Source organism: Molothrus aeneus, chromosome 6 (genome assembly GCF_037042795.1).
Source record: "Molothrus aeneus isolate 106 chromosome 6, BPBGC_Maene_1.0, whole genome shotgun sequence".
Taxonomy (NCBI): domain Eukaryota; kingdom Metazoa; phylum Chordata; class Aves; order Passeriformes; family Icteridae; genus Molothrus; species Molothrus aeneus.
In genome coordinates this window covers 26,442,381-26,469,892 of record NC_089651.1, presented here as the reverse complement: position 1 = coordinate 26,469,892, position 27,512 = coordinate 26,442,381, and the positions used below count along the sequence as shown (strand labels likewise).

The 27,512-nt window shown below is 39.7% G+C and overlaps 1 protein-coding gene across 2 annotated transcripts; it reads left to right on the top strand.

Annotated features, from left to right (window-relative positions):
• Nucleotides 1-448: 448 nt before the first annotated feature.
• On the top strand, nucleotides 449-24,459 carry VPS39 (VPS39 subunit of HOPS complex). Of its 2 annotated transcripts, XM_066552017.1 has the most exons (26): nucleotides 449-580; nucleotides 2,352-2,417; nucleotides 3,173-3,199; nucleotides 3,634-3,698; nucleotides 4,470-4,512; nucleotides 5,509-5,603; nucleotides 6,829-6,927; nucleotides 7,630-7,722; nucleotides 8,870-9,053; nucleotides 9,562-9,682; nucleotides 10,039-10,159; nucleotides 10,933-11,062; nucleotides 12,253-12,395; nucleotides 13,241-13,384; nucleotides 13,953-14,094; nucleotides 14,356-14,442; nucleotides 16,396-16,469; nucleotides 17,085-17,183; nucleotides 17,409-17,526; nucleotides 18,011-18,139; nucleotides 18,606-18,708; nucleotides 19,603-19,648; nucleotides 19,985-20,134; nucleotides 20,274-20,408; nucleotides 20,942-21,033; nucleotides 22,318-24,459. In XM_066552017.1, exons 1-26 carry the CDS (start codon nucleotides 508-510, stop codon nucleotides 22,391-22,393), a joined length of 2,655 nt encoding a protein of 884 aa, XP_066408114.1. In that variant the 5' UTR covers nucleotides 449-507; the 3' UTR covers nucleotides 22,394-24,459. The 2 variants fall into 2 exon arrangements, with proteins under 2 accessions (XP_066408114.1, XP_066408115.1); XM_066552018.1 differs by lacking the exon at nucleotides 3,173-3,199.
• The last annotated feature ends 3,053 nt before the right edge of the window (nucleotides 24,460-27,512 follow it).

Here is a 27,512-nt window from a genome sequence, read left to right as displayed (position 1 = left end):
TGGTTTGTGGTAGCCAACAGCAACCGGACACCTCCTGTAGTGACCTTTTGGGAAGACGAGAGTTTCCTACAGCCTGTCCAGTTTCGGGCTGTATGAAGATGCATAAGGCTTATGTCAGGGTCCCCTCGATGCCGTGCCGACCCGCGTTTCCCGTTCGCGCCCGAGTCCCCGGAGCGGGCTGTTTGATGCCGGCGCAGAACCCAGTTTTTGGGGCTGGGACAGGGCGCCGTTCCTGGTGGAACGCCCCCGGACCGTGCCAGCACCCTTGAGGAGTCCGCGGGGCGCCGGAGGCACAATCTGGGCGAGCTGAGCGCGGCGGGCGGGGCGGTGCCGGGACAAGCGGGGCGGTGCCGGCGCGGGCGGAGACGCGGTGCGGAAGCGGCGCCGGGCGGGCGCTGCCGGAAGGGGCGGGAGCCGCGGGCGCGGGGGCGCTTCCGTCGGGGCCGCTCCCGCCGGTGCCGCCTGTGCCTGGGCCGGGCGGCAGCCGGGGCCGGAGGAGCCGCCGCCATGCACGACGCCTTCGAGCATGTGCCGATCCTGGAGAAGCTGCCGCTGCAGATCGACTGCCTGGCGGCCTGGGGTGAGCCGGAGGGGCCGCGCCGCAGCCCGAGCCGCTCCGCTCCTCCGTCGCGGCAGCGTTCGTGCGGCTGCCGCACCATGCCCTGCCCTGCCCTGCCCTGCCCTGTCCCGCCCCGGGCCGGGGGTGGCAGCGCCCGGCCCGGCCGGCGGCACCCTGAGTGGCCGCGGCCCTGCCGCTCCCCGGACCGAGCCGCCCGTGCCGGGGCGCCGGAGCCTCTCCCCAGTGCCGGCGGTGCCGAGCTCCGCTCCCGGGAGCGGCGGCGGTCGCGGGCCCCGCTGCCTTGACCTGCCCGCCCGGCCGCAGCCCGGCTTTGGGGAGGCTGCCTGGACTCCCGGGGCTGTAACCTTGGGCCGCCTACTTTATTGCTAAAAAAGCATTCCTTGTGTTGTGACTTAAACTTGATTTGGAGGGCCGGTGGCGTATTGAAGTCTTAGATTTCGAATACGTTTGCACGTGTTAGTGATATATAATTGTGGGTTTTATTTTTGGGCATACTTGAGAGTCAAGATTTTGGTCAGGTGACTGCACCAGCTGTCCTAATGTTTAGGCTTGATAAGGCTTTTCAAAGCTGTGACCAGGTGCCATCGGATGTAAAATCAGCACCATCATGCAAAATCGACAATTTAAAAACCTCCACACTCTATGGAATTGTGACCCTGATTAGTTGTTTTAAGAATTACATCCTGAATGATAATACTCCTGTTATTCATGGAGGTTTATGATGGAGTTATGTACTGGAGAGGATGTGAAGGTAGTTTATTCCTGCATTACAGCTTTTTTATTTTTCTATCTTTGAATGTGTTTATTTTGCTGAACTAGGAAAAAAACCCCTAAATATACAGACTTATAGTAGTATGGTTTTGTAAGAAAGATGTGTAATTCTGTCTCTACAATATTTCTACCAAGTAGTAGAAGAAAGGCCTTGCAGGAAATAAGATTTTATTAAAATGCAAATTCGTTTGGTGATGAGGAAGTACTAGATGTAGAAGGAAATATCCATGTATGCTGCTTTCCTGTATGATATTCAGTGAGGAAGAAATTCAGTCATATTTCATGAGCCTGTAAAGATTTTGTGCTTTTTGTATGGTATAAGTGCTGCAAAGAGGATGAGTCTGAAACTGTGCCTTAGAGTTTGTATAAAAAGACCCTCCTTTATGAATCTTGAATGATTCTTGGTTGTCCGACCAAAGCAAAGCTAAGCTTAGATTGTCCAACCTAAGCAAAGCTGCCACACTCTCCTTCCAAACATAGCTGACTATTTCAGAGAGGCATTTTAAAATCCTGACTGAAAAAACTTAACAATCAAACCCATGTAAACTTGTTTTTCTTTCTGACAGTACTTCCCATTATGTAACACAGTTCCTCTCTGAGAGGTAATATAATGTCTGAAGAATAGTTTATTGCCTCTTTTGATGGCACACAAGATGCAATGAGTTGCTTCTTTATGTCTGTATGACATAAAGAAGCATCCAGTGGGATGTGATGGCCAGGCTGTTTATGCTGTTTTGCTGCCTGCTCTTTGGCTATCCTCTCCTCAGAGTTAAAGCTACTTCTGTGCACTCCCACTGGAGAGATGATAGGAGACCTGTGTAGTCACTACAGAAAATTTTTTTTGGTGTTTGAAGCAAGTTTCCAATTGTTCTGATAAATGTAACACAGCCCCATAATAGGCACTGTGAAGAAAATTAACTCTACCCCAGCAAAAACCAGCACAGTTGTGAAGGGTAAATTTTGTTGAACTAATTAGACTCTTTTTCTCCTGTCTTTGTAGAGGAATGGCTCCTTGTTGGTACAAAACAAGGGCATCTTCTGCTTTACAGGATCAAGAAAGATGTAGGTAAGTTGATTTTAAGAATGGCCCAAAAAAGTTGATTGTTATTTTTATTTCCTGCACTTTTAGAGCTGTAGTGATTTTAACATAAGTTAAAATTGCTGATTTTTTCCTATATAGAATTCCATGTATGTAAAGTATGTTTTAGCTCAGGTTTCTTTGTGTTTAAATATATAGTAAGCAACTTTAATTTTCATGAATACAGTGTACAAATATGTGTAAAAACAATGCAGTGTACGAGTTGCCAGACTTTTGATGTGTGTTATCTTTAATGACTGGATTAGTGAGAGAGCAAATACATTCACTGGGTCCATGAAATTCATGGATGGGGAAGAGGGATAAATACTAACTTGTTTTGTCAGGTATTTACCCTTTCTCTTCCTCTTTGAGAGTCCTAAGTGCTCATACTCTGTTCTAGGAATGCCACAAATAGAATTATTCTATTTTTGCTTTAGTTAAAATTGATTTTCTCTGAAGATGTTTGTATTTCACATTACCTGCTATTATGTAGGATCTGATGTTTTTGAATGCAGTAATATTTTGTAGCATGACACAGGAAAGTAAACACCAAATGTAAGTTTCCAAGTTCATCACCTCTTGGAAGGATATTAATTTGTAGCTACTTGGATTCTAGAGACTGAATTCAGCTTGATTTTTCTGAAACTTGTAGGTTGTCTGTCCAATTGGAATATGCTAGTCTTGAGTTGCTAGTGTCTTATCTCACATGGTAAATTTCTCCCCCTTTTTTGCATCAATGGCAGGAGAGGTTATGTCATCAGAAAGTGTCTGTAAGTCTTTCTCCCTAAAACTCCTTTAAAACCCTTGTGGTGTAGTGTTTATTCCTTGTCTATTTTGCAGTGATGTGCATCCTAGCAATTTAAGTTACTGATACTTGAGTAGTGTGGATAAAATCTTTCTGTATATTTTTGTATCTCTGGGTTTCAAATTACTTAAATATAATGCTTGCAATGTAAAACTTGGGCAAGGCAGAAATGTAACTACTGCTGAGGCCCTCAGCTGGGTACAAGAAGTGTAATTTACATTTTCACCTGACTGTGTAGAAGACCCTGTGATGCATTTAAATGCAGATGTGTTTAAGTGTCATTCTTCCAGTGTTAAGTGGCCAAGTTTGCTTTCATAATTATTTGTAATTTGCTTAGTGTAAGACACACAGAGTCATGAGCAACTTCAGTTTACATACCCTCTTCAATCTTTCTGATAGGTTGCAACAGGTTTGAAGTGACACTAGAGAAATCCAACAAGAACTTCTCAAAGAAGATTCAACAGGTAGGAAATACCATCTTCTTGATGTGGGAACAGTTTTCAGCCAATAAATGAAATATCAAATGTACATGTGCAATCTCTGCTGTGCTTAACAAAAAAATTTCCCAAAGCTAAAGATTTTCTTAGAGGTGTAACAGCCAGATGTTTTTGCCCACTCTTCTCATAACAGAATAGGCTTGGTTGGATTGCTAAAGCAGGAACCGAAGAATTAGAACTTGCAGGTTTATTTTAGGCTTTTGTTAGCAATAGGTCTTCAATTGTTCTATGAATATTTGTAGAGATGATGGTAATACATCAACAGACTGTAATGTATTATATGACTCTCAGATGACATTCTGTAGGAATGTGAATGTAATTCCACTTACTTGAAATGTAGAAATAAAATAACTACCAGTCTTCCTGCCATTTTCTTTTTTTTTTTTTTTGAGAATTTCCTCTCAATGATTATATTGATTCCAGGAAAAACATCTTAAAGATTATGGATCCTCTCTCAGGATGCAACACTCTGTGTATGCTTTAGAAGTATTTTTGTACTAGTAACATAACAATGTTAAAACTTTTTCAATCAGCTTAGGTTGCAAATGCCAGCTTGTGAAAAGTTACACTGAAAACCTTTTTCAGTGTAATTGAAAAGAGTTGCAATAGCTGAAGGAAGCTTGCTCATGGAAAACTGCCTTTCTTATTATTTTGAGATTTTCTTAGACTATCTATAATCAATCCTTATTGAGAGTTTTAGTTTATGAATGGAGTCACTAACAGCATTCTCCCTTTCAGATCCATGTTGTTTCTCAATTTAAAATTTTGGTCAGTCTATTAGGTAAGTGAAGAAAAGTGTTTTATATTTAATTTTATATTTAATGAGTTCTTCTAGATGCAGTTACTTGTCTGAATGTGGCACCCTTTCCATACACCAGCATAGTAGTCTGGTTGCTGAGAAGTCATTGTGTAGAGCTAAGCTTTGCATTTTGCAGAGGAAGCATTAAGCAGCATAGATTGAGAAGCAGCTTTTCCAGCTGGGAGAACAAAGCATTAATGCTGATTTGTGATTAGGAATGAAGAAGTAGGTGCATGCTCTAAAGTGTCTGTGTAAAATACAGTTTATGTTGGCCCCTGTATGTACATGTATATGCATGCATGTGAATCTGTGTGCACTGTAGGATAGGCACTGAAACTTCTGACTAAATTTGCTGGATGTATCAAACTTGTCACTGATGTCTTGCACCAAATTCACTTTATATTCAGATGTGGTCTTCTAGTGTCTTGTGGAAGATTTAAGTTTGCTTGGCTCTGGCTTTCTTTAACTTCGGATCTTCTGGTGTGTTTTTTTGCTTATATTACTACTCACTTCTTTATGATCTCCAAGTCCCAAGTCTTCCAGCTCCAGTATTTGTAGATTTCTGCTGCTTGCATCCTTGTACATGCAAAAACAGTACCCTACATTTTCAGCTGTTCATTTTCCACTAATTTCAGGAGCCAGTTCAGAATGATCTTTGTCATGCAATTTTCCATTCTTGAGCTTGCTCTGTTCTGGCCTGCTTGCTGTCCCTTCCACTCTGCCTTCCCCTGCTTGGTTAGCAGTACCTTCCTGTAGTTTTACCAATGCTGCTGTTAGTCTTCTTTGCTGCATTTATTGTATTTGTATGGGTCTTAGCATTTTTCAGCTTTTGGGAAAACACTTCTTTTCCTTTCTTGCAGCTCTTAGTTTCACAAGTTCTTTTTTATATGAACATAAAATACAGTAACTTGCTTGAATTAGCAACACCTCTACATGTATTAAAATATTAAATAATAATTGGAGTTTTGTTTGAAACAGAAAATAACATTTACGTCCATGACCTGTTGACATTTCAACAAATCACCACAATTTCAAAGGCAAAAGGTGCATCTCTCTTCACTTGTGATCTCCAGGTAAGGGGAGGAATACAGCTGAACAGTCTTTACTGTTTGTAATTAAGATTCGTCTTTCATGTTGCTGTATGGATTAGGTGTGTTATTTTGTGTTAGATGAAAATTTCTTGGGTACTAGTGCTTTTTAAAATTAGTACCTACTGCATTTGCTTAAGGCAATAGTTTTAAATTATTTTTCTTACTCCGCTTCACAAGGTATTTTCCTGTGCCTGTTGTGATTGCAGCTTTTGATACAGAAATTTTGATACAAGACTTCAAAGCATTTTTGTCCTATGCTAACTTTGACTCTTCTTTTTTGAAAGATCCCCTTAATATAAAAGCCATTTCCTTTCCTTGCATTGCCAGTGCACTAGCTCATTGTGGTTTCCTTCTGCAAGCAATTCTATCTGGGTTTTTAAAAATTTTTGTTTCTCTTTATTGGCTCAAGGACTCCTAGAGCAGTTGTGGTAGATTGAAGCTGTAAAATGGTTCTGTAGGGTGTAGCAGTCCTCTGTTCATTTGCTCTGGTTCATTGAGTGAGCAATTTCTAGTCAAGTGAGTTTCTTAGCCTGCCCGTATCATTCAGACATCTTTTTCATAATCAGAAGAGATGGTTTAGTGCCCTTTATAATTTTTTACATTTTTGCCCCATGGGAGCTTAATGTTAAATATTTTCTAGGAAGTACTTAGGGTTTTCTAGACATGAAAATGAATGTCTTTCAAAGCACCTTTACGTCTGGTCATTGCAAAGTGGCTTGTTGTTTGTATGTCCAGGCACTTAGCTTTCCTAGTATTTCTTGTCAAGAAACGTTTCCAACAGGTTAGAATATTAGATTATTAATGGTTTTATCTGTTAGTATAACACATTCTTTGTGTTCCATATCCTCACCTCTCCTATACTGCATAGAGTTCCAGCTATTTATCCTAGTTTCAGGGTTGAACTGATAGCTCTCTACTTATCCTCTGTTTGTGTGTGTGTGTATGCCTTTTGTGCTCTCTTAGTTTTTTTGGTTTTCCTTGATGTCACAATCCCTGTCAAAGTTAGTTTTTAAGTATCCTGCCACCTCCCCTGCCTCCTTCCTCCCTCTCCCATGCTTCCTTTTTTGGGGAGTTCTCTTCTGTTATGGATGAACAAAGCTGCTCTTCAGTGGACAGCTTTGCTTCTAGCAGAGGCGTCTTTTGGTCTTGTCTTACCTTACTTGGCTCCCTGTGAGTGCCTGTGAGTTAGGTCTGTCTGTTTTCACAGCAATCAGATACAGGGGAGGAGGTGCTGAGGATGTGTGTGGCAGTGCGTAAGAAGCTCCAGCTTTATTTCTGGAAGGACAGGGAGTTCCATGAGCTCCAGGTGAGTTGTGTTCTTTCTGTAGCCAGCATGTCTCAGCAGGGAGGGTCATTGCTCTTCACTGCTTGCCATGTTACTTGTGCCATTGCTGACTTTCAGAACATTGATGGTTGGCTCTGCAGAAATTTAACAATGGAACAGCAGAGAGAAGTGAAAACACGTGTTTGAAATCAATGCCAGTTAATGGCATTTATAGTTTCATAAGTTAAAATAAGGGCTGTGTGCTGTATTTTAATGTTCTGGTTGTAGTACACTTTTAATTACTTGACTTTCAAGTCAGTGAAATATATGAGCATGCATACCTTGCAAAAACATAGAAGTAGGTGCACTGCTACTCTAAGTATGTCACTTCTACTCTAAGTATATCACTAAGTCAGAAGATAGTTTCTGACAAGTGTAGAGAGCTGCAGTTGTGAATACTGGAATAAGAAAAAATAACTAATTGAAATGGGTAGAGCCTTTTCAGCTACAATACTCTACTAGAAAATTTTGTACTAAAAAATGATCATTTAACTCAGAGCACACCTCTTTACTGTACATGAGTCTAGCCTTTTTGCTGAATATTGCCATTCCTTGAGCAGTAGATGCTGGGCACAGGTGGTGGGGAATATGGTGTCAACAAGAGAGCAGCCTGTTACACTCTGTGTTGCCAGATTTGACTTTTGCTTTTCATTCATAACAACCAGTTTAACTTGTTTTCCTCAGGGGGACTTCAGTGTACCTGATGTACCCAAGTCTATGGCATGGTGTGAAAACTCCATCTGTGTAGGCTTCAAGAGGGACTATTACCTGATACGGGTGAGACGGGGCTGTGTAATAGTGTTTTAAGAAGATTTGGGTAGCAGCAGACACTATGGAGGCTGCTCCTGTGCTCAGGAATTTAGCTTACAGATTTATGGAAAACAGCATCTGGTACTTCTGCTATTTGTGGCTTTGGAAAGGGCAGTTTAAGCCTGTCCTTTTAAATGGATATTTGTCAGGAAGTCATTTTCTGTTTGTTGCTGTTGAGACCAGTGTTTGCAGCTCTTGCAGAAAAAAGGAATTGGGGAAGATACATTTTGTTTTGGCAACAGTCTGTATAAGCTCAGTTTGCATTTTATTTTATGTATTAAGAAATGAGATTAGCTCTAAAAGGACAAAGGGGCCAAGAATAACTCATCTGGCACACAGCGAAGCTTACCCATTCTTTCATTTTTCATTCTCTAGCTGAACTGTAATTGTTTGAAAGCCTCTGAACTTACTGTTAATTTACTATTACAGTTTCCACTTAGACTTCATTTACAGCTATAGTTCATTCTTTTTTCTGCCTTTATAATTGGCTTCTGCAGATATTACAGGAAAATAGGATGAAGATGAGGTGCACCATACATGTACATGTATGCACATGGGTGGCAACAGTGATCTGTAGTCAAAAGGAAAACCACGCGTAATTTTTACAGTCACTCGAAACTGATGCTGCTCACAAAAGAAGGGGTGCTTTTCTGCAGTGCTCTCCTAGATGTTGATTCCTGCCATTCTAGTGATAGGAGTAGTTGTGTAGGTGCTCAGGGGAAAATGGCTAGGCAGGTTTCTAGGCTTTTAGTTAGTTGGTTTTTTTATGTGGCAGTGCTCACTCATGCCAGAATAAAAGTGTTAAAACTTTTGGCCTAAATGAAGGGTTCGAGACTTTAGCTAGTTTTGCTGCTGTGGTATAATGGATTTGATAAACTGGTGCTCAGCTACTATCATCACCTCAGACATAAAAGTAATATTTTTTTATTTCAGAATGATGTATAAGCAGGATGAATTATGATATGCAGAAATTTAAAATTTGCACTTGTCCTGTTAGTGTTTATCCTGGACTGCAAAATCCCTCTAGGGGTTTTTGCTTTAGTCTTATGTAGCTTTGAAGAAAAGGTTATTGTGCAAAACACTTTTTTTCTTTTTATGTTCTTTATTATCCTAGGTGGATGGAAAAGGATCCATCAAAGAACTGTTTCCCACAGGGAAGCAGCTGGAACCATTGGTAGCTCCTGTAGCAGATGGAAAAGTTGCAGTTGGCCAAGATGATCTAACAGTTGTGCTTAATGAAGAAGGGGTCTGTACTCAGAAATGTGCCTTGAATTGGACAGATATTCCTATAGCCATGGGTGAGAAGTAGCAGTTTGGTTTTGGTTTTGTTTAAATTTAATTCTTTACTCTTGTGTATGTGATAAAATCATTATATTTGCAGTATTGTGAAACCAGGTGGATTTGGAGTGTGACAGGTTCTACAGTATTTTAAGTTGTACTCGGGGGAAGGTTTTGTTTGTTTTTTGCTTCTTAGCCTTCTTTGCTTGTGGTCTGTGTGCCTCTCTCATAAAATAGGTGTAGTCCATATCTTTTATACAGGGACAAGGTCTGAAATAGAAGGTAGTGTTAAAGCACTGTAGATCTGGGTGCCTCAGAATTTCCTTATGGTGAATGATGAGCAAAAGGCTTGGTATAGTATTCTGTGAGCAAATTGCTGTCAGTGTCAGGCACTGAGTTTTGTTTTGAGTATGTAAAAGGGGCACATTTCAGGGGGATGAAAAATTGAAAAGAAGCCTTAAGTCATAGCTTGTTTCCAGGAATGCTTGAGACCAATCAGCTGAAACATTTCCCTTGTTTCATGAGCAGAACACCAGCCTCCCTACATCATTGCTGTCCTGCCAAGGTACGTGGAGATCCGCACCTTTGAGCCCCGGCTGCTGGTACAGAGCATCGAGCTGCAGAGGCCGCGCTTCATCACCTCTGGAGGGTATTGATACAACTCACTGCCGTTCTTGTCAGGCTGGCTGGCTGCATGTAGCATGCTGAAAAACTGGGAGAAGAGCAGCTTTTCTGACTCTCACCTTAAGATGTGGCACTGAAGCAATCTGTTGGGTTTTTATGGAGATTGGTGGAGGCCATACCTTGAGGAGGAAAGGATAGAATTGAGGGTCTTTAAGAATTTGTGACACTGGAGATAGTCTTCTTTCTGCTTTGCAGTAATGCTCCAGTTGCTCTTGCATTGGTGCATCTTTCTATTACAGGATTGGGATTCTTTTAGGATAGGGTATTCCTTCTTTCTGAGCACTGAATCCTAATAATTGACATTTTTTGTATTGTTTACAGCACAAACATTATATATGTGGCAAGTAATCACTTTGTTTGGAGGCTCATTCCAGTGTCCATAGCCACACAGATCCAGCAGCTTCTGCAGGACAAGCAGTTTGAGTTGGCTTTGCAGTTGGCAGTAAGTACTCAAAAACTTGAGTTTGCAGTGGATGCAATTGTGCAAAAGTATACAAAGGGATGTTTGCCATCTGGTAAACTATAATTAGAGTCCAGTAATCAGTCAGTATAACCTCCCAACTGTCCACTTTGCACAAACTGGTAAACTCTAGACTTAGTTTAAACTGAAGTTTTAGTTTTGTGCTGCCATTACTCCATATTGATCTGTTGTGGTGTAGATTTTGAGAAATCATCTTGTATATGAAAGATTATCTCTTAGCTGTTTGATTGGCTACCTTCTTTTAGAATTTGAAATAATTTGGGCTACAGAGTCTGTAGACTGCTTGTAAACAGCGTATTTTGGAGTTGTGAGTTTTGTCACATGAACTTTTTTTGCATAATATTATTCCTGAAACAATAATTTGTTAGAGATACTGATGCTGTATGTTTCATTATACTATTCAATTTACTGCGTTAAAATTTTTTGGTTTCTGGAAACTCCCCTTAATTAATTGCATTTTGAACTGCTGACTTGAAAAAGAATTTGAAAAGGCAAATGAATGAAGAGATGTTTGCTGTGATGGAGCAGGTATAGAGGTAACCAGAAGTAGCTTTCAGACCTTACAGGTTACTCAGTGACACAATAAGCATAGACAGGCACCAGCAGTGTTCACTTTGAGAGATTATCTTTTTTCTTCCTACTCTCTCCACAGGATAATGCTCCTCTTAATTCTCCAGGGTGTTTCTCTCTCCTGTAAACTCTGAGAGTTTTTAATGTTTTTAATTTCTATGCAGGAAATGAAAGATGATTCAGATAGTGAGAAGCGACAACAAATCCACCACATCAAGAACCTCTTTGCCTTCAACCTGTTCTGCCAGAAGCGCTTTGATGAATCCATGCAAGTTTTTGCAAAGCTTGGTACAGGTAAATGCTTGGGTTGGCATTGAATCACTTCAGTTAGGAGGAATGAAGTCAAGTTCACTGGCTATTTTATGGGGTTTTTTTGTTTGTTTTCTGTTTTGTTTTAGTTCAAAACAGTGCTATCTTGTGCAGATCAGTCCCCTGCGAACAGCAAATAGCCTGGGCAGCTATTTAGTTATTTTTTTTAGTTGAGCTGGTGATTACTTACTTAATAACTTAATTAACTACACAATTAAGTACAACTAAATACTTAATAAACTACACTTAGTAAATTAAGTTAAATCAGGACTTTACCCTTTTTACAGAATATCTTTGTATTTAAATAGCCAATATCTTGGCTATTTAAAGCATGCACAGCATGTGCCCAGACCCTTTGAAGCTGAATGTTTCAGCAGCTGCTAAAAGCCTACTTGTAGCTTGGAATGAAAAATATGGAACATCTGTAGGTTTGGAAAAATCATTGGACTCAGATGAGGACCTTTAACCCTTGGTTTAGCTGAGATGCTGAAACCAGGTAGCTGTCCTGTGCTTTTGGAAGTCACGGTAGTCTCTGATACTAGGTCATACTAGGGCTTGAAGACTGAACTGTACCATAGAATAGTGCTTAAGACTGAGATTCTTTTTACTGGTGGCAGAATTCTCATGTGCATTTAAACCTATAGTTTATTTTCATGATGCTTACATAATACTTACTTTGGAAAACTACAGAGAAAGACAAGGGCTGAGAACTCAAAGTATTTTGAGCTTGAATTAGAGGATAGTAATTTTGAATTTGCTTAAGTTATGTGAAAACACGTGTGCATTAGTTACAGATGGTACTATTTAGTTCTTGTTTCAAAAGTGCAGTAAATCTACTCTTAAAACATTGTTTGTTCCTAGAAATCCCATCTTACTGTCAGAGAGGTTAATGCTAGGAATCTGCAAGAAGAGCAGTAAGATTGTAATAATGGCTTGTCCTCCAAGTGTGCCAAGTGCAGGTTGGAAATTCCTGTGCTTGGACTTCGAAACATGTTTTACTCTTGCTTCTTTTGTGTTGTTTTAGCTTCTTTTCTCTAATGAACAAATTTTATTTAGACTCTAGAACCTTGTGGATGTACAAGTAGACTGCAGACTGCTCTGTTAGAAAGATAAGCTTACTCTAAGTTTGCAAAAGTAATATGAATGGTTACTAATACCAGTTATTTTTTGCATAGATCCCACTCATGTGATGGGTCTGTATCCTGACCTCCTGCCCACAGATTACAGGAAACAGCTACAGTATCCCAACCCCCTGCCAGGGCTCTCTGGGGCAGAGCTGGAGAAGGCACATTTAGCTCTGATAGACTACCTAACTCAAGTGAGTGCTCCTCTACCTGGTTTTAGAGCAGGATTACTCAGTTCTAGCATGCTTTGTTAGCTTTGATGTGCTGGAAACAGTACACCTAGCCCAGCTCTGTCATGCTAGCCTTAATGGGCTGTCTTCGTGGCTGGAAAATGTGGCAGCAGCCCCTGAGTGAGCAGGGGAAGTGGAACACATGAGATACCCCACAGATATGTGGAAAACATCATGTGTGATTTGGACAAAATTTCCTTATGGAGTGGTTCTGACTATGAGTCCAGTATTTTATTTCTAGTATCCTGCTGAAGAGAACTTGAGCACTTCATTTTTTTTGTTTTTGTTCAGTGATTATTATTAACGGCACTCTGTCCAGGAGATAGGTTGAGGGCATGCAGTAAAAGGTGGAAGGGGAATTAATGGGCCTTTTAAGTTCCTGCCCTCTTTGTTTTGTCTTAACTGGAACCTGAATTGTTTGGTTGCCATCCTTAGTATAGTAAAAGGAAGCTTGTGCCTAAAGGAGGATAGATTTTATGCCTAGTAGTGCAAAATCTAAATTGTTTTCCAAATGTTTCCTGACTTCTCTAAAATGTCTGCTCAGGTTAACAGAATTTCCTTCTGACAATTTTCTCAAGACTCTGGACATTTTTCAAAATTATAAATATGCAAAAAAATAGATACACCTGAATATGGTTGTAAAGTTCGTGATTAATAGTTAGCGACAGTAAAATTCTTTGGGAAACAGTTGATTAAAAGAAGTTATTAAATTGGCTTAATTTAGTCTTTGTAGATGGTGGGTTATATCTGCTGAGGTGAGCTGTAGAAATCCATCTTTTCCTGTTAAAATTTCATTTGTTGTCCTGCAGAAAAGGAGTCAGCTAGTGAAGAAGCTAAATGATTCTGATCATCAGTCCAGTACCTCACCCCTCATGGAAGGAACACCCACTATCAAATCCAAAAAGAAGCTGCTACAAATCATTGATACCACCCTGTTAAAGTGTTACTTGCATGTGAGTTTCTGTCTGACCTAGAGGCTTTGCCATGGGAGCTCTGATGGAATTTCAGACTGAAACATTTAAGGAGGAGGATAAGGAGCTACTGCAGAAAGGCTCACACAACTGTCTTTCTTTGATCTAAAAATAATGTGTAAAATCTGAGTATTAACTAGTTTCCTCTCTGGTCAGGAAGCAGTTTCAGGGAATGAGGCAGATGTCGGTCCCTGGTTGCTGCCTCTGTCAGAAGAAAGTGGCTGTGGCTGTGTATTTTGAAGGTCTAATGAATGCTTTTATTGCCTTATACTGGTAAACAGAGGAAAGTAGGATCTTGGCTGTTTTGATGTTTTTCAAAGCCTGACCTCTCTTGTTGAAGGGGAGTATCTTTGGTGTGTTGTTTTCTTTCTGTCTTCAAAATTATAGAAATTAACATGGACCTTACTGTAAGGTATTAAACTGTCATTTCTTATTTTTCTTATGCTGTGAGGCTTCCTTCATCCCCTGCCCCCACTTCCAGCTTGTTTTGTACTGTACACTTAGAAGGTGCACTTCCAATGAAGTTTAAGTGCTCCCTATTCTCTTGCAGACAAATGTAGCACTGGTGGCACCACTGCTACGTCTGGAGAACAATCACTGCCATATTGAGGAGAGTGAGCATGTACTAAAGAAGGCACACAAGTACAGTGAGCTGATAATACTGTATGAGAAAAAAGGTCTGCATGAGAAAGGTAATTTTCAAGTTGGGGGAGGAGAAGGAGTAGAAGCATGTGTTCTTTGTGTTGTGTTTTGACTTCACTAAGTAGGCAGTATTCTGAAGAGGCTGTTTAATTGCTATCTTGTGATTAAATCTTTGTTCCTGTTACAATTTGGTCTCTGTTCAAAACAAAACTTTGTTTTGTCTTCAATAGCATAACAGGGAAAATGCACTTTTTTGTGCTTCATGTTGGAGCTAGCAGTTACAAAGGAATTGACTTCTTTCCATTTGAAAGCATTGCAGGTACTGGTGGATCAGTCAAAGAAAGCCAACTCCCCTTTGAAGGGTCATGAGAGGACAGTGCAATATTTGCAGCATTTGGGTGAGTGTGAAGAAGAGCAGTGTTTTTGTGAGTTTTTATTTTTGTTTGGCTTAGTGGTTATTCTACTGTTTGGCAGCTTTCTGGAGGCGATCAAGCTGAAAGGGTATCCTTGTTATCTTGTTTGGTTTCTTGCATAATGCAGCCTTCAAGTATTAGCTCAAGGGATTCAAGTTTCATTGAAACTTAAATATCTTTGGTAAACATTCCTTATTTCTGATTAAAATATCCACTGGGAGAAAATAAAATTTGAATTTTCTTCCAGTGATGAAGAGTGAAGTAGAAAATAATTCTGAGTGAAGTAGAAAATGCTCTTAAATCTACTCTTTTCTGTCAGTTTCTGGGGATTAAATGCAATATTCTAGGTAGTTCTCAAGTAATTACAAATTCCTCCAGGCTTGTAGCTATTGTGTGTATTACTGATGGCTATTTAATACTAGCCTTGTGTCAATAGAGTAAGCACTTGTTTATTGCATCAAAGCAAATATTAACTGTGTGATTGACCATCAACAATATGCTTTGTCATTGTGCAGGAGAATTATTTATTTACTGGGGTGGTAGATAGTTTTCTGTGTTGCATTATTCTTTTATCTTTTAAAAAAGGTTCTGCAGAACCTTTTCCTATTGTAGCTCATGTTTAAATTAAGGATTTCTTACTGAGGAAGTTGAGAAATCCCCTGCCTGTGGCCTGTGGGAATCCCCGTGCAGATGAATGTTATGTGCTGAGGGGAGCCAGTTGTTCTGTGGGGCAGTTTGGTGTGTTCCTTTTAGTATACTGATCAATAAGCTTTGGTAGTTATTTAATGAGCTGCTTCTCTCCTCCTGACGTTCTCACTGTTTTGAGTAGGTTTTAACTTCATGTTTGATTTGCTTGCGATTTCAGCAAAGACACCTTGATCAGTGTTTTGGCAGGGGGCTATTCTAATTAATGTCACATTTCTTTATAAGGAGTTAGTTTTCATGTAAAACAGAGTCTTACTTCCATTTCTTGTCCTGTCTTTTTTTAAAATTTTCTCTGTGAGGCCAGTATGCCCTGTAAATTCAGAAATTTAATAGAGTTCAGCAAAATTCAGGCCGACAAGTTTATTGCCATTTGCCAAGTCAAACCTTTGTTACTGAAACTTTTAGATTGGCTCTTCTGGGAACTATTTCAGTTGTTTTACTTTACAGTGCACATCATCTGCATTTTTTAAATTTATTTTTTAAATTCTGCTAATATGAAGATGCTGCTTGCTTTAAATATTGTGGGATGGAGAAAAGCAAACAATGACTGCCTTTTTATAGGGTTGCTTTAAGTTTCTGTTTCTTGTGTAGTGTTGTCATATTGTGTTATGTTGTTTAGGCAGCAAATGCGTCACTGATTCTGAGCAGGAGGGTGAGGGGAAAGTCTTGTTTCCTAACATGTTTTATTAGTATTGTGAACCAAATTGTCCAAACTATAGTATTCTTTTTAAAGGGGCAAGTCCTACATTTTGCTAAAAGCTGAGAAGCTGTTACTTGTCATGTAGTTTCTATGCCAGTTACTTCGGGACTATGATGCTTTACTACTTGTTACAAAGTATTTGACCATTTGCTGTAGAAGTCATTAGACTGACAGGCTGGAAATGGACTGAAGGCAGTTACACAAGTGAAAAGTTCACTGCCTCTGTACCCTAATTAAAACAAATTGAAAGGGAAGACTTTTGGAATGTGATTAAGGCAACCGGTCTTGGTTTTGGGCTGAATTCTTTGCATTTGGTGACACTTAGTATTTGAGTTAATTTTTGTTTTGTTTTGAAATCATGTTTGTGAAGCAATGAAATTGTAGCTTTGGGATGAGTGATTTGCTTGACTTGAGCAACAACTGGATTCTTCATGTAAATGAAGCTTTGCTGGCTCTGAAAGCATCTGCTTGTGTTGTGAATAGATAGAGAGTTAGGATTTTAACAATGAGCACTGCTGCTTTTTGTATTCCAGGCACAGAGAACTTGCACTTGGTATTTTCCTACTCTGTCTGGGTGCTAAGAGATTTTCCTGAAGATGGACTGAAGGTTAGTGTGATTGAAAGAGGTTCCTTGTTGTTGACCTTCTTAGTGCAGTGTATGGAATTGGGATAACTCATTGTAAGAATCTCATTAATGCTAAACCAAATTAAATATATAATTTTTGTTTTCTGGCTTCAGTGCTAATGTTAGCAGTAGATAAAACAAGTCAATCTTTCACTTTTTCTTATGCTTTTCCATTCTTGGAAGACCTTATAATAAATAGCTAGGGTATTGATAGAATTTCATGTTATTGATATAATAAATAGCTAGGATATTGATAGAACATTTCATGTTATTGATGCCACACTTTTGCACAAGAGCCTAATTGAGTATTTAAATGTCAGGTGTTGATTTGCCTATAAAATTGGCTCCCTGTATTTGGGAGGTGTTGGGCTCTGTAAGAAAAGAGTGTTCACTCGGGCAGAAGTGGGGATGTTTGATAGTCTTTTCAGATGTGAAGTAAGTTCAGTGCCTGAATAAGCTGCTCAGATCTTTTTTTGTACTTCTTGTTTACTCTTTGGACATGTGATAATATGCTGGGCTTCAGTGCCTCAAGAGAAAAATATACTGTGGCACTTAAGAAAAGAAAATCACCAATCTGAATAAAATTTTATTTAACAGATATTTACAGAAGACCTCCCTGAAGTGGAAGCTTTGCCACGAGACAAAGTGCTCAGTTTCTTGATAGAAAATTTTAAAAGCTTGACTATTCCTTACCTGGTAAGAACTCAATCTCTACTACTGCGTTTTACCTCCAGTAAAACAAAATATTACCTGTAAGACCTTAGTTCTTCAGGAGCTGGAGCCTGTTGAGCAAAGAAAACATAATTAAAATACATGAAATCCTGAGGTCAAGCTTGGTAAAGGCAAGCATGGAACTGTTCCTTATAAAGAATTACATCCCAGAGGAAGTGTCTACAGCTGAGCCTTAACATGTATTTACAGGAGCACATCATTCATGTCTGGGAAGAAACTGGTGCGGACTTCCACAACTGTCTCATCCAGCTGTACTGTGAGAAAGTGCAGGGCTTAATGAAAGAATATCTCAGTTCTTTCCCTGCAGGTATGTCTAGCCTTTTCTGGTGGGAGGACCAGGAGTATTGGGAGAGCAAAGGGGAGCCTTCATATTCCATGTTGTAATCCTTCCCTGTTGAGATCCAGCATAAGATACCTTAGTGATGGAGGGAACTGGAAAACATGTGGGTTTGTAGGACAGTCTAGTTTGTTGCCTCTCAAGAGGTCTTTTAAAGGACCAAGCAACACTTTGTTCATAATTAGGTCGAATGGCAGCTACTGCTCCCTGACTTCTGCATGTTAAGGGTAGGGAAGGGTTTTGAATAACTTGAGTATTGCTTTAACCAGCCACGTGATGTGTTTTTAGGAGCTGAAGGTAGTTTGGCAGGTACATGACAGCCCCAACCCATGTAACAGTTCTATCATCATTTAGTTCCTCTTCATAATGATTTGTGTGTCTTCTAGTACAGACTAGTGTATAGTGTAGTGAGTTAGTTGTAATAATTTAGCTAATGTTGTTTTCTTTCATATAGATAGAGCTCCAGTGCCTGCTGGGGAGGAAGGAGGAGACTTGGGGGATTACCGGAAGAAGCTGCTGCTTTTTCTGGAGAAGTCCAGCTGCTATGAACCTAGTCGACTTATCAGTGACTTCCCCTTTGATGGTGAGTTCTGTTTCTGTAGGTTAACTAAACCCTAGCTTATTGCTTACAGCAAAACTTCCTCACTTATCATAGAGTCATGGAAACTAGAAATAGAGAAGATGACTCTATCTGTAGTTGTAGGCCACTGGTGTGTATCCTAACTCTGTTTTTGCTGGCACGACTGAATTTACCAGTTTCTGCAGGATTCCTCTAACTGTTGACCTAAGACCTTGTGGCATCTCCCAGCTATTTAGCTGAACTTTGTGATTACCCTGAGTTGCTCAATAGATCTGAAGGTAGTTGTTTCTTAAGGTGACTTAAGAATTCAGAAAAGATTTCTGAGACTAGTGCGAAATGTAGACTTAGAGTGTCAGTATAACTCATACTGTAGCCTGAGCACAGATTAATACTTCCTTCTGTTAGTCTGGGCACTAATTTTGTAATTTCTCTGTATAGCTATTGATTTAATCCTTCATGGTATCACTAGGTCTCCTAGAAGAACGTGCTCTGCTCTTGGGTCGAATGGGGAAGCATGAGCAAGCTCTGTTTATTTATGTTCATATTTTGAAGGACACCAACATGGCTGAAAAGTAAGGATTCCTTTCTTTTATAGTTTTTGCACTTTTGCAAGACTTATTTTGCTGACTGCTCTGTGGATAGGATGTGTAGTGAAATGTTGCTATATGTGGAGCCATGAACATTGTAAGTCTTCACGATCTTCTGTGTTTTCACATTTTATTGGCCTTGAACCTCTTCTGGGTGTCTGTTTATTACAGATGCTGCTTGCTGGCCCCTTGAGGTTTGCCTTTTCGTGCTCTCATTGTGCTTTAGAGCAATATGACCATCATCAATGAGTTAATACTTTTTTAACTGTCCTTAGTCTGTGATCTTGTGTGTTGTTTTGCTTCCTTTCTGTTTGGAGAGATGTTCGCTAGCCTACATTAAAAAGAACTCTTGTTAGTGAAGATACAGCATTTTTTAATGTGTTTTGTGTCAGGGAATCTCCTGAGTGAATCAGAAGTACTCAGGTAAAAATGGAATTACCCAACACTGGCAGGTGTATCTGAACACAGGGACCTGTTCCCCATAGTTGCTTGTGATTCAGATAGACTAATTAGATATATATACACATAGATTTTTATGCTGTGATGTGTTGATTGGGGATATCTTTTCCCTCTTTTTTCTTACACAGCTAAATTCTATTTGGCTTCTGCATTAAGGCTTTTTAAGTTGATTGGAAGTGGGAGACTTGCACAAAACTTTGCTTCTCTCAGCATTGTGATGCAGAGTGAACTGTGTAATACTGATGTGCAGTTTGATGAATTGATCTGAATCAATTCATCAAACTGCACATCAGTTAAGTGTACAGTTGCTTAACTTGGATGACTTCAGTAGTAATTAAATGTTAATTTCTGTAAACGAATTATTTGGGTCCTGTAACTGTTTCTGTATTTCTCTTAATTCTTCTCTGTTGATTCTTCTAGCTACTGCCATAAACATTATGACAGAAACAAAGATGGCAACAAAGATGTAAGTAGCTTCTTGTTCAGTAAGGAAGTAGAAGGCTATATATATACACCTTGTTCAGGACTTGAAAGTTCTTGCTCTGTGTAGACTTCTTCAGGGTTTGTGTAGTGTATAGGAACCTGTGTATAATCTCTTGGAATTTAGGAACTCCTAGATCATCCTGGGGTGTTTTTTGTTGAGAATGTTACTGTATCATTGGATTTGAGCCTACATTAAGAGCTGTTTAAAGGAGCAGTGCACAATTTTGGATGGCAGGGGTATAACTTAGTACCATTGCTGGATTTTACCAGCACTGTCAGCTGTGGATAGGTGCAACAATTTCCCTTGTGTGTGCTGCAGGTCTATCTGTCCCTGCTGCGCATGTATCTCTCCCCACCCAGTGTTCATTGCCTGGGACCCATCAAGATGGAGGTGCTGGAGCCTCAAGCCAATCTGCAGGCTGCTCTGCAGGTTTTGGAACTGCACCACAGCAAACTGGATACCACTAAGGTAAGTCAGATCTGTAAATACTCTGTGCTGTTGGCAGGAAGCTACAGAAGGTACTGGAGTAGGCAAGTGAATGGAATGTGTCAATTTCTATTCTGTTTTGGTCTCTATTTCTCCTTAACTTTTTCTAACTTTGTTCCAGGCAATAAACCTACTCCCAGCAAATACACAGATCAGTGAGATTCGCATCTTCTTAGAGAAAGTACTTGAAGAAAATGCTCAGAAGAAAAGATTTAATCAAGTGCTCAAGAACCTTCTCCATGCAGAGTTTCTGAGGGTAAGCAACCACCTCCTGTTATTGATTGGAATAATGTTTTAAAATATGTTCAAATTGAAATTTACTGTTTCTTATAGGGGATGGGTGTCCTGTAGACAGTGCTGTAATGCACCCGAAATTAAATGGGAATTATGTAGCTTGAACATCCTTTTTGCAGGAGATGGTGTGTACATTCATTTTAGTTTGGATGAGGTGTTTGTCTTTGCTCACTGTGCTGTGGTGTGCACTGCAGGATCATCTCAGACAGCTTGGAGTGGGGAAAGCAGTTTAATTGTTCATCTTAACACTCCTTTAGTGGTTGAATACCTTAGGCTGTGGACCAAGGTAAAAGTAAAACCCTGTGATTCATATAGTGTGGATTTTGGGTGTTCAGTACCACCTGCTCTGGTCCACAGAACAGCTTCTTCTGTGCTGCACAAGTTGGTAATGTAGATACAGCCACTGACAGTTAAATGTTGTGATGCTTTGCAGTTTCATCAGACCAAGGTGTGGCATTGCTTTTTGAGCAGCTTGGGGTTTTTGTCCTTCTTTAGGTCCAGGAGGAGCGGATCTTGCATCAGCAAGTAAAGTGCATAATTACAGAGGAGAAGGTGTGCACTGTTTGTAAAAAGAAGATAGGTAACAGGTGAGAGAGCTGGGTAAACTGAATCAAATATTAATCTGGTACACTTAAACTAAGAATGTTGGAAAACTGGATGTATGTATAGCCAGAGAGAACAGCAGTATGAGGGAGCTGTTTGAAGAGTATTTGAATTACAAATTACATTTATTAGCTGAATGGTTAGGAATACTTTAAAGCTTTGGTCAGTGAATTTGCTGCAAGAGTTTAATCCTCCTTGCAACAAAGGAGTATAAAACCCTTTCAGAAACTCCCAAGAGTTCTTATTTCATAACTCTGAAAGGCATGAAATTGGTCCTCATACTGAATTTTGAAAACTTTGTAAGAACACTGCCTTTCTAAGAACCTACTTCTTGACTAGAATTGGGGAGGATGATATAAAGAATTTTAAGCTGAAATACACATGTAGTTTTCTATATCTGATGGCTTCATGGCTTCCTGACTGATTTATGTTTTGTAGCAATTTATGTTTTGTACATTCAATAGGATATTTAAAAGTAGAACTAATTTGCTTGATTATTTGGATGCCAGTGACCCTGAGATGAGCTCAGTTGGTTAGAGCATGGTACTGATAACACCAGGGTTGTGAGTTCAATCACTGTACTGACCACTTATTTAAGAGTTGGACTCTTATCCTTGTGGGTCCCTTCCAACTCAGAATATTCTGTAAATCTGTGAACTTTTCTTCTACCGTTCCTAGTAGCTAATATAGAATGCAAATTTTATTTGCACTTGTTTGTTTTTTTTTTTCTTTCAAGTGGAGGGAAATGCTACATGATTCAGTCATTATTTTCTTCTTGATGGGAGCCTTTCTGAGATATGAGTAGCATTAACAATGATAGGGAAAGGTTCTTTTCCCAAAACATTTCAATACACAGTCTAAATATTGCTACGCATATTAAATTTTTTGTTCTTAATATTCAGCATGTAGCTTCAGCATTAAAATTTGCATATGCGATATTGTTTTGATAGTATAGAATTTTTCTGGTACTGTGAAGTTCAGCAAGATTTTGAAGCTTGTCCCTCAGTCTTTAACTTGCTGCCAGTGAGTTCCAAGTAAAATGTGCCTGCAGAAATGAAAATAGATTTTAAAAACCTCCAAGCAAACCTCTTAGAATATCCACAGAATTCTTTTCTCTGTTTTCTCTTTAATATGTTCAGGCTATAGTTTAAAAAAGTGTCACTATCATGTGTCTCTCTCTAATTCTGCCCAAGTTGGATGCTCTTGTTTGAATATGGAAAACAATGTTTGTCTTGACAGCTGATGCTTGTGTTTTATTCTCTTTACAGCGCATTTGCTCGATACCCTAACGCAATAGTTGTGCATTATTTCTGCTCCAAAGAAGTCAACACACTGGACACCTGACCTTGTCATGGTCAATAATCCCAACATTTATACAAAATTCAGTACTGATGACTAAAGAAGTTGATGTGTCTGAGCGTTTTGAGGCTTGTTGCTAGGTTCTCTTACACTGGGTAGAAATTATTTGTATCTGTGGACTGACTGTACCTACCCAGCAATGTTGATTTACTAGAAAATTATTTTACCCATGTTGTTACAGTGCTGGCAACTACACTGAACCTCTCAGTCCTCAGATGAAGAATAGAAACTGATTTTTGCAGTGACTTTTGTAACACACTCCAGCCTTGCAAATGAACCGTTAGACAACTGTTGGACGTTCACCACAAATCAAGTCTTAGAATAAAATGTACTTTCTTAGGGTGGCAATGTTGTGATTTGGCCTTGTATGTAAGTATTTATTCAAAAAAAGAAAATTCCCTGAAAGTCTTTGCAGCCATATCAGCATTGCATGGAGATCACCAGATGTTTGTCATAGAGGAGGCTTCTGTGTCTGTTTCCAGACTTAGGAAGTGCAACTTTTATCTCAGCAACAGAAATGATTTAAGTGCTGGCCAAAGGACTCTCTATTGATATTCGGTGGTTTTGCCTGACCTTCTGGTAAGTTGTTTCACAGGAGGTAATCAGAGAAATGCTAGGTACCACTAAGAAGCTTTTTTTCCTTTTTGTTTTAGTTTGAGAGCTATAAATTGAATTAACTTGTGTGTTGTTTGCACTGACTGTGTTCACTCTTAGTGTGAGTGGAAGCTCAGAGACTGTTGGAAGAAGTTCATATCTGCACTCAAAGGAAAAAGCAAAGAACATCCTGTAAAGCAATTTCTGGAAGGAGTGAACTCTAGTTACTGCTTGAGCTTCTGGACTATGCTTGAGACTTATGTATATAAATTCTTTAGTCTCTGGTTCACTTTCCAACACCGAAGTAAAATCCAGACTGTTTCAACATCTGTGTATTTGAAATGCTCTAGAACTGCATTCTGTTCAGGCCCGTACTGTTCTTAAAATTATCTTGGGCCAGAAGTCTTAACACAAGAACTAAATTGTACCATACTCACTCTAGACTGTAATATTTTTGTCTAACTTATTTTTTCAGAAACTTTAATCAGTTGCAGATTGGTATGAGGGACAAAATGTTTGTTGCAGAAAGAATCTGTGGAGTGGTAATGAAAAGGCAGAAGTAGCAAATAACCCAGTGGAGGGACTGTTTGACTCCCAACATCCTGGTCTAGCAATACTTATAAATAAATCATTATTAAGTGGTATGGAGCATGACATGTAACTACCAGATATCACATCTTAAAGAACAAGCTGATGAAGAAATCTGGTCTGCCTAAAATGTAGTTGAACCTCAGTTAACATCATAGGTTTACTTAAATCGTGTGAGGTTTTTTTTTTAGGAACAGATCTGCTGTAGGCTGAAAAGAGTCCTAATTCACTTTCATTTGCCAGTGTTAAGAGTTTCCCTTGATAACTGTTTTTTCCTTGTTCATATGTGTTTGTATTTATTGTTTATGCATTCTTCTGGATTTCTTGGTCCAGTGTTTTGCTTGGATGTCTTGGGCAGTATTGCTACTGAATACTTTCTGCAGAGGCTGGATAGAGGGAATCTGTGGTGTTAATGTTTTTAAACTTGTATTTCTTCTGTTTGAAGAAGAGAGCCTAAAAATACTTACACTAGATTTGCACATGCTGTATAGATCTTTATATACTACTTCAGGTACGGAGGGAAGATGGTTTGGGAGAGTTGTGTTTACAGGTCATAGAGAATGAAGAAAGGGCATTTAAAAAGACCTTGCATTCTTTGTATACAGATATAACAATGCTACTCTGATTTTTACTTATCTTATGTTTAGTACTGGTAGTATGATTTTTATTTGCCTTCATTATCTGTTACCAGGATCTTCATTGTACTCTTACTTACAAGTTGTGCCTCTGTTCATCTCCACTGCATACCTTTTACAGAGATGTGGTTTGTGCTGTACTTTTTTTGTTGGTTCATACAATGTGCTTTGGGTTTCCTAACCATACAGCAGGTTTATCTAAAGCAATATGTTGTAATAAATATCGTGAACCGGTGTGTGTTTCAGTCATTGTGCAGTTAAACTTCTCTGGGCTGATGTAGATTTTATTTTTATTTGTATACTAGACCTCACTTTCTCCTGGAAGTCAGACCCAGTGCAGTATCTCAGTATTCCCCTTGCTTTCGTACGTGTAAATCAAGTGTGGCAATTCTCAGTGTAGGTTTTTAAATCTACAAGTTTATACATGCTTGTGAATGTTCTCAAAATCCTACTAAAACCACTTTTGAATTCTCTCTTTGAATAATGTTTTTGCAAGTCTTACACCATTATACCATTAAATATGTACTTACTAGAGAACACTAAAATTACTGACAAATTTTTTCTGGGTGGTGATGTTTGAGTGGTTTTGTGCTGGGGAGGGATGTTGAGCTCTGTGTGACCAAATCAGGAAATGTTTAGATTCACAGGTTTGCACTTGCTTGGGCTGTAGGTCATAGAGTGTGGTGTTGGAAGTAGAATATAGATCCTCAGTTTTCCTATTCTGTAGCCATGGGAAGCACCAGCGCAGAGGAAATCTCCTGTCTCCATGTTCACAGAATCACAGGATGGATCAGGCTGGGAGAACCCACAGTGGATCATTCTGTGCAAGCTCCCTGCTCAAGCAGGGGCATCTCCAGCAGGTCAGCCCCAGCCTGTGCTGGTGCCTGTGTTATTCCTCCCAGGTGCAGGACCCTGCACTTGCCCTTGTTGGATTTCTGACAGTTCTTCCCTGCCCATCTCTCCAGCCTGTCGAGGTCCTTCTCAAGGGCTGCAGAGCCCTCTGGGGTATCAGCCACTCCTCCCAGCTTTGTGTCATCAGGGTGCTTCCTGAGGAGGCATCTGCTCCTTCATCTAAGTCACTGATGAATAAATTGAACAACTAAGTATACTGGTGTTTCTGGAGAAAACTAAAAAAAAAAAATCCCCAACAAACACAAATCAAATCCTATCCTTGCTTGCATCCTTTCAAATTTTCATCTCTTCTAGTTGTATACTGCATCTCAGCTCTCCTCTTGGTGCTGCTAATGTGACCAAAATGGGTCCCTTGTGATAGCGGCACACATTTAAAATATTATATAATATAGTTGGTGATGATGTAATTTAATGCTTTCTGATAAAAAAACCCTAAAACTGCAATGTAGAATCTATCTTTACCCCTCTGGGCATGCTAATCAAAGCAGAAGTAAAATTACCGGGTGGGAGGATTTCTTTGCCTCATCTTTTGATGCCATTGTGCTTGCTTGTTTTCTTAGTCTGATGGGAAATAACAAAACCAAGTAGTTTATCTTTGGATATTAAGTTTGCTGACAGCAGTGTCTGAGGATGGCTGAAACTGCACACTGCTAATGGATGATCTGTTGTTGACTATGAAACAATTCTCAAGCATATGTTCTAAGGAGCTTTCATTTTTTCTTGAGAGATTCAAGAGAAATTCTGTAAAAGTGAGATCCCTGTGCTGAGTGAGATTTCATTGGAAGAGGAGAGAGTGTCAGAAGACAGGTAAGCTGAATTTATGTGCAGTTGGGCACGCAGGACAAAGTAGAGGGTTTATCCACTGCCTGTAATAAACTAGAATAAGTGTGATTTCTCCGTGCTGCTGTACTGTGAGGTGACCTCAATTTTCTTGTAAGTTATAGTCAAGTTGTATTAAATTAAATGTAAAAAAAAAAAAAGTAAACTTATGGTTCTACAATCCTTTTGAAGATAAATAAAACCTAATGTGATAGTCATAGAATGATTTGGGTTGAAAGGAATCCTAAAGATATTTTAGATTCAACTCCCCAGGACCCTAACTTGGCATTGAACACTTCTAGGGATGAGGCATCCACAACTGTCTAGACAACCTGTTCCAGTGCCTCACCATCTTCTAAGTAGAGTTTTTTCCTAATATCTAATTGAAGTCTACCCTCTTTAAAACCGTCCTCCCTTGTTCTGTCACTCTCTGGTAGTGCAAAAAGTCACTCTCTCTCTTCAAAAGCCCACTTTAAATACTGGAAGGCTTCTATGAGGAATCCCTGGAGCCTTCTCTTATCCAGTCTGAACAGCCTCAGCTCTGAGCCTTCCATCCTAGGAGTGGTGCTTCAGTCCTTCACCGTCAGTGCCGTGGTGAGTAGCAAAGGAATAGCTTTTTCAGCCCACTGTCTGCTGTACCATTTAGTAGGACACAAGGGCTTTAGGGCAGTTGCTGCCTGTTTCACAATGGCATTATGTTTGCTTTTTGCCTGTGTGTTGACTCTTCATTCTGTGAATTCACCAGAATGGCTCCCACCTAGTGCTGACTTGTTCATGTTTGAAATGTCAGTGCTTGTGCTTTTATTAATTTTCCTAAATTCTAGCCTGGTGACTGATGCTAATGACAGGAAATGATTAATGAATGGGACCTTGCTGAGAATGTGTCACATTCTCATGTTTGCATGGAGCTAATGATATGCTGCATTACTGGCTTTCATACATTTTTTGCCACTTTTAATTGTTGTAGCACTAAAGTTTGGTACTTGGTCTGCAATTCCAGTTTATGAATTTCAACTCTTTGATAAAATGCTCCAGCAAGACAACTGTCAGCAGCTGCTAATAAGCTAATTGCTTTTAGCAAACTATTTCCTTCACTATTATATTATTTTTTCAGGTGTGATAGACTCTTAAAAAAATATGTCCTGTCTCTTGTAAAGTTTTTTGAGAACGTTTGGTGGAAGAATTAAGACTGTATTACATAGAAATGAAGAAAAAGGGGAGACTTCTGCAGGTTGCTCAGAGGGGAGAGATATGGTGGGGAGTCGATGTTCCCTGAGGCATCTTATGGCAGACCAAACTGTGGTGTCTCCACTCTGGCCTCCCTGAAACTGCTCTGAACAGCTACAGTCAGTGACAAATTTTGCTTTACTTCAGGCTTGTAAGATGGGAATTTTTTTCTATTTAAAAATACTGGTAGGTTGTGCTGAAGCTCTGAAAAGGATTTGAAATGGCCATAGTTGCACATCAGGTTGCTGGAACTCTCAGAGAAAATCTGGATTGGGGTTTAGGTGTCGCGGCTAGATCACCAAGTGGTGCTTCCTGCTGCCCAGGGCTTC